This window comes from Phaseolus vulgaris, chromosome 7, assembly GCF_000499845.2.
Source record: "Phaseolus vulgaris cultivar G19833 chromosome 7, P. vulgaris v2.0, whole genome shotgun sequence".
Taxonomy (NCBI): Eukaryota; Viridiplantae; Streptophyta; class Magnoliopsida; order Fabales; family Fabaceae; genus Phaseolus; species Phaseolus vulgaris.
The window spans coordinates 9,038,091-9,046,948 of NC_023753.2; the positions used below are offsets into that span (position 1 = coordinate 9,038,091).

General features: G+C 32.1%; 1 protein-coding gene across 3 annotated transcripts; it reads right to left on the bottom strand.

Annotated features, from left to right (window-relative positions):
- Nucleotides 1-5,800: 5,800 nt before the first annotated feature.
- Nucleotides 5,801-8,562, bottom strand: LOC137828799 (uncharacterized). 3 transcript variants are annotated; one of them, XR_011083975.1, is made up of 5 exons: nt 8,264-8,562; nt 7,743-7,877; nt 7,500-7,635; nt 6,911-7,297; nt 5,801-6,244 (listed from the first exon to the last, which is right to left on the bottom strand). XR_011083975.1 is itself a non-coding variant. In XM_068635505.1 (5 exons), the coding sequence occupies exons 2-5, from the start codon at nt 7,865-7,867 to the stop codon at nt 6,106-6,108; spliced, it is 732 nt and encodes a 243-aa protein (XP_068491606.1). In that variant the 5' UTR covers nt 7,868-7,877; nt 8,264-8,562; the 3' UTR covers nt 5,801-6,105. The 3 variants fall into 3 exon arrangements, 2 of the variants coding, with proteins under 2 accessions (XP_068491606.1, XP_068491605.1); XM_068635505.1 differs by having other exon boundaries at nt 6,962-7,297; nt 7,504-7,635; XM_068635504.1 differs by having other exon boundaries at nt 7,504-7,635.
- Between the last annotated feature and the right edge of the window lie 296 nt (nt 8,563-8,858).

Consider the following 8,858-nt stretch of genomic DNA (forward strand, 5'->3'; position numbering starts at 1 on the left):
ATAGGTTATGGAAAGGTCTTTTGGGTATCAGTTGTTTGGTGTATATGGAAGCACAGAAATAGGATTATCTTTAACCAAGCCAAGTTAGATGTGGAGGAAATCTTCACTTTGGCACAAGTACAATCATGGGTTTTTATGAAACACAAAGAAAGGAAAGCCACTTTTTCATTTTCCGATTGGATTTTATCTCCTATAACATGTATCAATATGGTTAATAGATAATGTTTTATTCTGTTATTAATATCATGCTTGTTGGTTGGCTGCTACAACATTTTTAAAATTAAATTGCTTAAGACCTATGGGTTGGACCTGGTTTTGCTTATCTAAGTTGTGATGAGGTGGGGAAGGTGTTTTCTCTCTTTATTGCAGGAAATAGGGAGGATATCAGATAAAAATCAGCAGATTCCTATCAAGCAGTGGCGTGGAAGGTGTTTGTCTTGGTGCAGGTAAACGGGAGGACAACAACTAACATTTTTAAGATGTTAGAAGTTTAAGGGAAGCGGAAGAGAAGAATGTTGATGAAAGCTGGGACATAGGGAGATTATAGAACAATCACAATCTTAAGCTGTTAAATTTTCTGTTAAAGGAGCTACCTTAGAAGTTAGATTATTGGAAACCAAAACTGGTTTGTGCAGTAAGTGTTAGTGAGGTCCTGTAATGCTAGAATGTATAAATGGCTTGGGGGTTAGCTTTATGCAGATGTCTTGTCTTAGGTTGTGTGGTTACACATGTTTTGTTAGTTTGCTGTCAGGTTTTTATAAGTAGTTGTAAGAAGGTAAGTTTTTCTTTCTTTCTTTTGCTTTCTTTTTGTTTGTTTTTACTTTCCCTTTCCCATTTTTAGTGGGTTTGTATAAGGGTTGGGACACCCCTAAAGTGCTCCATTATTTTATTTAATTCTTTGCTGAAAAAAAAAATAGTTGTTCTCTCTTTCATGCAGAGTCATAACAATAAGAAAGTAAAAAGTAATAAATAAATAAATTTTCTTTTATTAACACAAACGCAATAAATAGTGATAACTAGAACAAGATATAACTAACACAAGTTCTTGTTAAAGAACATTTATTTTATTTATGATAGATGAAGCTGATGTGACAAAATGATAAATATCACTTTTTACTTTTTATGTAGGTGAATTGACAATGAGTATCAATGTATCGACTAAGAAAAACATGAAATAGAAACCAATTTTAGAGACAAAAAATAAATTCTAAATTCGTTTGTTAACTAAATTAGAGACCATTTTAGAAACTAAAAAAAATGGTTTCTAAATTAGTTTTTATTATTGTTAAATGATTTCTAAATTGGCATCTAATTAGCTACCAATGTTTTAACTACCAATTATTTAGTTTCTAAATTTGGTAGCGAAAACCTTGGTTGCTAATTAAATATCAATTTAAAAACCATTTAACAATAATAGAAACTAATTTAGCAACCGAAATTTTTTTAGTCTCTAATTTAGTCACTATAACAACTAATTATTTTTTGTCTCTAAATATTGGTTTCTATTTTATGATTTTTATGTAGTGATCACTACCTTATTTTAATCCCTTTTTCTTTTGAATAAAGATTCTTTGACACCAAAAACCCAATATTGTCCACACGGTGAAGACTAACCCGGTACTGACTCGGTACTCGATTCAAATTCGGATCTACACCGACCGATATGATCAACCGTAAAGCTGATTAATAATTCGCGTTTATTAATCTTTATTAAGTCCATTAACAATAATGGCTCCACACTAATCATATAAATTAGCACAGGTCCCAAAAGAACAGGTACACAATCATCTAATCCTAAATATTGAGTGTTGAATGCTGAGAGTTAACCTAAGCGTTGGAGTACCTTTTGCAGATACCATCTGAGTCTGGAGCGAGCAAGGAGGAGGAGTGGAAGAGCGAGAGGATGAGAGTTCAACCAAAAAAAGGAAAATAGTTCTCTTGATTCCAACTTCGTTCTAGAAGATAAACATTAAAAAATATTTACCTACTAATTCCTTACAATAATATATTAATATTTTAAATTAAAAAGTAAACAAAAATAATTAAAATATTATTTTTTTAAAATTGTACAGGGTATATATTTACTGTATATATGTATCAATGTTTTTTTTTTCAACGAAGCAACCAGACTTTATTGAATAGTATATTTTTTAAATTACATACTATAAATATATATTCTAATTCAGTGACAACGATGCTGATAAAGAAAAAATAAATTCAGTGACAGCGAAAATAATAAAGACGAAATATCAACATTAAATTCTTTATCAAATATAATTTCAAGCTTTGGAATTTCATACATATGAGTGTGTAATTAATTTACCTATTATTAAATATATGTAGAATGCATGGATGTCCTTATTTTTCTTACATTTCATTTTTTATTTAATAAACTTCTGGTGTCATCATCATGTATTTTTTACTGCTCAGCATTTTTTTTTTCTGGAATATATTTGAGTGGGTTACAGAGTAATGAGCAAAGGCCTTTTAAAGGCCTAAAGGGAGGCATAAACTAAGGGAGATTATTCCTGCACCATATCATTTGTGGCAGAACCAACATGTCTATTGTATCTTTAACGAAATAAAATTTAACTTAATATCTTTAATGAAATAAAATTTAGGCAAATAATCAAGTTATTGTATTACATTACCATCAAACATATCCATAAACGATTATCCAATTTTTTGTCCTTAAAACTAACACTCTTAGAAAAATTATGTATCAAATTAATTTTTAACATTACATAACTTATTACCCAATATATAAACAATAAAATTAAAAAAAAATTATGACATGGCAGAAGTCGTGCCAAGTTGACACGACTTCAGTATGACATGGTTGAAGTCGTGCCAAGTTGGCACGACTTTAGTATGACATGGCAGAAGTCGTGCCTAATTGGGACGACTTCTGCATATGAAGTCGTACCGAATTGGCACAATTTGTCTAAATTTGTAATTTTTTATAAACGGATCCCATTTTAGTAAAAACCAAAAAAAAAAACCTCTCTATTCGTTATATATATATATATATATTGTAAGGTTATTTTACATAAATGAAATTAATTATAAATCTTGATTATAATAATATAATTGTACTCTTTTTTATTTTACCTATTTTTCTCTCTATCTAATACAATATATACCTGTTTAAATTATTTAAAATTTATTAACAGCCAAGAACATAACAGCAAAACAATAAGAAATATATTTATTAGAATTTTAGAAAGAAGAATAATTTTTTTCTAAAATAAGAAAAAATAACAAAGAGATAGATATGCTGTCTTTCGATCTGTCTTATATTACTTACTAACAAAAGAAAATCTTGCCTCCGAAATAGATAATAATTGTTATCAAATTCAGTTTGATTAACATTAAATTAATCTTGGTTAAGTTAAAAGGGTTGAAATATGATAATTTGTATTAAGTTATACGTGTGTATACATAACCCAACTATTATATTTATATATGTATATAATATAATTAATCAGTGTAATTATCCAACCTGAACTAAAGTTACGATGAATTGCTTAAACAACAAGAACAAACCCAACTATAACCTAGCTATATTCCATTAAATCAAGTCGAAAATTAAACCAAACTCAAATTTACTCCATGATTATAACGCTTTAACAGTCTAAACTCATTTGACACAACATAAGATAACATAACTACTACTGCATTATCAGTCTTTCCTTCTTATGCTTCTTTCTCTCCAGGGAATAATATAAATATATCTGATACACATTATAGCAGGCATCTGAAGAGTGGATAGGAACAGTGGCTATGGCTAATGCAGATGAGATAAGTGATGCACAGTACCCGAAGTCATGCTGAGAAAATTCCTCACTTACCTCTTAAGATACCAACGGTGAAGGCTTGATGTAGAAGCCAGATATGTTAGCAAGAGTGCGGTGTGACCACTGGTGAATGAGAACCTGATACCTAACAAAGAAACTAAACCCCACAACCCCATTCTCTCGTCTACTCTTAATTATGTATAAATGTTCTGTCACAATATCAGATATGATACGATTTCATCTCAACGATACATATGCAGTATATACAAGTATTGTACCAAAATTAATGTCATGACAACGTGTACACCACCTCCTCTTGCCTTCTCCAATGCATATATATACATACGTATGTCAATTGACAACTTGATCGCATCAGATCTGTAACTGCAGATCATTCTTCTCAATTGGTTCAGTTAGACTCGTCATACTTAATTGACTCGTTGACACAGAAAAGTAGTAATTGACAGGGGTCCATGAAAAGGGCATGCATGCATCCATCTTCGACGTATATATATGTACAATTAATTTGTTGATTCATAGATTAAAAGTATACGTATAGCATTGTAGGACCATATATAGGTATAGATTCTGAATTTCTTCCTCTATAAAAGACTACCTGATGAATGTGAGCGTCACCAAAACTCAGAAACTGTCAGATTAATCTCTTGCCACTTCCCACCGACCATGTTATAAACTCTTTTACATGTCCAGCTTCTTTCATTCTTTGGTGGCCTTTGAATGAACGCGATTAACTTATCTTGCAGTGGATATCTTTGAACCTATCATCCCATTCATGCTGTTGATTTGTTTCTCTGTGAACTTTTTGTCTAAATTAACCCTTCATGCTTGCTTTGTGTCTACACATCTACTTCTTTAATAATATATAAAGGAATACGTACTGAGTCTCTGAATTTGATAATTAAGTTATATAAATTATTAGTTTAATTCACTGAAGATATAAACGCAGCGTGTAGCAATTAATACCATTTTGTTCTCCAACTCACAGCAATTGTCGGATTTTTAAATATACCTATGCTTATGTAGGAAGAAGATATTCTTCCCTATCACGTCTTTCTTGCATTCATACAAGAAAGCTCTTTAGCAATTAATACCATTTTGTTCTCCAACTCACCGGAATCGAATTTATTACATTGATTTTATATAGTATTCTATATTTTTATTTCGTAACTCTTTTTTTTAGTTATAACCACTCTATTAGACATAACTTTATAATTACTCTATCAATTATCAAATATTATTATTTTTTACTTTTTTTATCTTTTTATGTGTTGTATAAATATAGTATTCAATAAATGGCAACAATTTTAATTAATAAAATATATCCTTTTTTTCTCTCTTTTCTCTTTTTTTCTCTCAATAAGATTCATAAACTATATAGGACAAAATTATTATTAATTTTTGTACTTACGTGATTTTTTTTAAAATAAAAATTTAACTAATTCAATAGTTAAATTGATAACTTTTATAAATTATATTAAGGTTACAAAATTTCGTATAAAAAAATCAATTAATCCAAGCATTTTTCATTTATTTTTATTTAAAATTTAAAATTAAAATTAAAATTCTTTTTTCTGCATAAATATTAAAAAAAGGACCATATGTTTCATTATATCAATAATTAAATAAAATATAAAATTGAAGTATATTTTTCAAGTTAAACTGATCAAAAGTTATAATTATAATTATATATGATTAACCGTACTTAAGTTGTCCAAATCCAAAGTAGGAAAGTCCCACATTGACGGTGTTGGTTGATGGAGGTATTAGATAGATATCATCTCACAATGAATGTTAAAAGTGGTGAAGTTGAAAGTAAACCTTTTCAACATCACACTTCCTTCTATGTAGAAAGTTTACATTTTATGCTAATTATATTCGTAACTGAAATTGCAAGTGAGAACATTCTATGTCAAATAATAATTTTCAACAATATAAAATTTTCAAAAATAAATATATTATTATTTTTATCAGCTAAAAATCAATAAAATTAAAATGAAACATTTAAAATTAAAATAGAAATATAATAAACAATCACTTGAATGATGTTATACAGTATGATACTCTAATCAGAGGTCCTCTTGTCTTCAAATTCTTGCTATGATCAACAATAGCACGCTCCCAGGTCGTAATGATGATCAGGTCCTAATGATGATCAGTTTGACTAGAGTCAGGCATTAGTTGTGTTCGCTAAGCCCATTCTACAGCTTTCTGGGACATCATTAGATCCTATAAGCTACAACTTTACAACAAACCCATTCTCTTGTTACACCCGTTTGGTATCAGAAGTTCAGGGTAGAACAGGAAGTTCTACCTTGTTAAAGGAAAAAAAACTGACCCTTCCCTCTGTGACGAGGCAGATCTTCAAAGGAATGCCACCACATTGTTTCTCAAGGGCTTCGATCTCTGTTCTAGATGGTGGATAACCCCTAACAGAAGATACATACATGATTAAATAGATTTCCATCAACAGGTAATAAAAAAGGAAAAGAAAGAAATCAGAACCAAGGACAAATTTGCTTAGCTATTAATTAATAAGGGACAAATTATCAAGTATCTATCATTTTCAGTTCCTTTTCTAAAATAAATAACCATAATTGGTAAATACCCACAACAGTTACTTGCTCCACTTGTTTTCCAGGAATTAGAACTATTGATCCAAGTTTCAGATGGGTATCAACTTCTCATGGATGTATTGAAGAGTATTTAACAGAACAAATATCTTTCAATATTAAATTGGATTTTTCTACTGTCAGTCACCTTTAAATCCTATAAGACAACAGACGGTGACAATGTCTTTATCAATTCCTAGTGTTTACTGTGAGAAATAACATGGCCACATTACTTCCCACCTGCACCTTAAAAATCCCAAACCCTACCACACACACACATGCCACAAAATGAAGCACAGCATGTTTGTGCCAGTATTAATTCTTTTGATACCATGGAATGAATGCAAAAAATTAGGTCATAATATGCTTGAATTCCTTAGTCACGTTCTCAATTAGTCCATTTAATAACAATATAAAGATCACTTACCATTAAATTTATGAATCTAAAGTAATCATACTGATGCAATGAGACATGGTTATTACCTAGATAAGTACAGTAAAAAACTGGGATCACCAGGGGAAGACTTTCTAAACCGGCTATTCGGAAGATAAACATCAAAATCTGGCCTCAACTCATTAATTCGCAACTCAGAAAATAATCTTTGCACAGCACCCATGTCTACTAGTTCTTTGCTTTCTTCTGTGATTTCAAGAGCAGCAGGTCTATGGGAACATCTAATACTTTTCAAACTCCAAAGAACACCATGCCGCCCAATTATGTAACCAAGAGACTTGAGGTGCCTGTAAACCTCAAACAGCTCCCAACAACATCCACTCGTCCCGGCAACAACCTTTTCATACATTTCTGTGAGAGATATGCTTCTACCACTATTTTCTAACTGGTGTAAGGCTCCAAGTTCCATAAGATACCTGCCATATCAGCCTTTACATAAGCAAGAGTTTTCAAAACAGCTTACAAAACATCAGTATATACTTTTTTTCTCATCCAAACAAGTGTACTGCCTAGTTACATAGTTTATTATTCACAGAAAGCTACGGCTTTAAGAATTATGTGACTCTTCCCTACTTCTGAATGTCGAAAAAGGATAAAAAAAAAAAGATGGCATATCACCTACAAAGTCTCCTCAATTGAAGAATAAATCTTGCCACTACGAACAATTCCAGTTGTTATCCACATTTTGCCATTTTTCTCAATGACTTCTCCCATTCCCATTTCTTCATTCCAACAGCTTTTGGATTTCACGTTCCTGGTAAATGAAATAGAAAAGTCTTCACTTTGAAAAGCATACTTAAGCAGGGGAAACAGAAATATCTTTACTAGTACGTACTAATTTACAATGTAAAGATGCTTGACCTGAACTGCAACTTGGGTATAGAACCAGATGAAAAGTCAAGCTCCTCTTCATCACTTGCATTTTGCAAATAGACCTCATCATCACTATCTTCACTTGAAGAACATCCCCATGTCTTGTCTTCCATAGTTCAAAAGCTGTAATTTAAAATATTAACCAATTGATCAGTTCATAGGATAGGATTGTTGGAAACATCGTTAAAATAATATCTAAATCATAATTAAACAAAAATCACAGACAAAGAAGCACCTAGTTATAGCGAAAGCAAGTTGCTTGTGCCCTCGAAAATATTCATATACAAAACCCAATACGCATAACACATGTTCAAAAGACACGGAAAGCAAGAAAAAGCAAACAACTAACAAATTTCCATTTCATTTTGCATTTAAAGGCCATGATCACGGTTGTCAAACTCGCGAGTCAACTCGTTGACTCGTCCGAGTTCACGTTTCCACACACCTTACCGAGTTAACTCGGTAGTAAACTCGTTCTGAATGGGGAAAACTAAATGAAATAAACTGACCAGTTTAGGGATTCGCGTTTCGTTTTGGCGTTGTTGCGTCTTCTCTAGAGTGCGGAGGTCGTGCGTCTTCTCTGAACGAGTGCGGCGGTGGTGGCATTCGAGCGGAGCAGGTCGCGCGGTGGTAGCGATTGTGCATAGGAGGTCGCGCGGTGGTGGTGGTTCGTGCGCCGTGCGGTGGTCGCGGGTTGCGGTGGACGGTGGTGCCGTTCACATATAACGTTAGAGATGGGCGGTGCTTGGAATTAGGGTTACGTTGTTCTGTAGTGTGATTTAGGAAATTAGGGTTTTTTTTTGTTATTGGCCGCACTAAATTGGGTTTTTTTATTTAATTGAGGTGCTGATATTTTTTTGTTTAGAGTGTTATCTGTTTTTTTTAATCGAGAAAATTTGGTGGAAATTTTATTTATAGGAACTTCTTTGTTTATTTATTTGAGATAGTTTAAAGTTATATAATTCTCATTTATTATTAAATATAGTTGATCCGGTTGGTCATCGGTAGTCGATGACGTCAGCAGTAGATAATCACGTGGACCACTCGCAGGGTGACACGTAGATCAGGTGGCAGAGAAATCAGGGAGGAGATCGCCCCGAACGG

Bases quoted from the DNA above. Each gene is read 5' to 3' on its own strand.
- LOC137828799 (XM_068635504.1), bottom strand. From the start codon at position 7,867: ATGGAAGACAAGACATGGGGATGTTCTTCAAGTGAAGATAGTGATGAT. The intron at 7,636-7,742 runs GTCAAGCATCTT...TTCATTTACCAG, and splicing joins ATACCCAAGTTGCAGTTCAG to GAACGTGAAATCCAAAAGCT. The intron at 6,245-6,910 runs GTAATAACCATG...ATCTTCTGTTAG, and splicing joins TTTTTACTGTACTTATCTAG to GGGTTATCCACCATCTAGAA.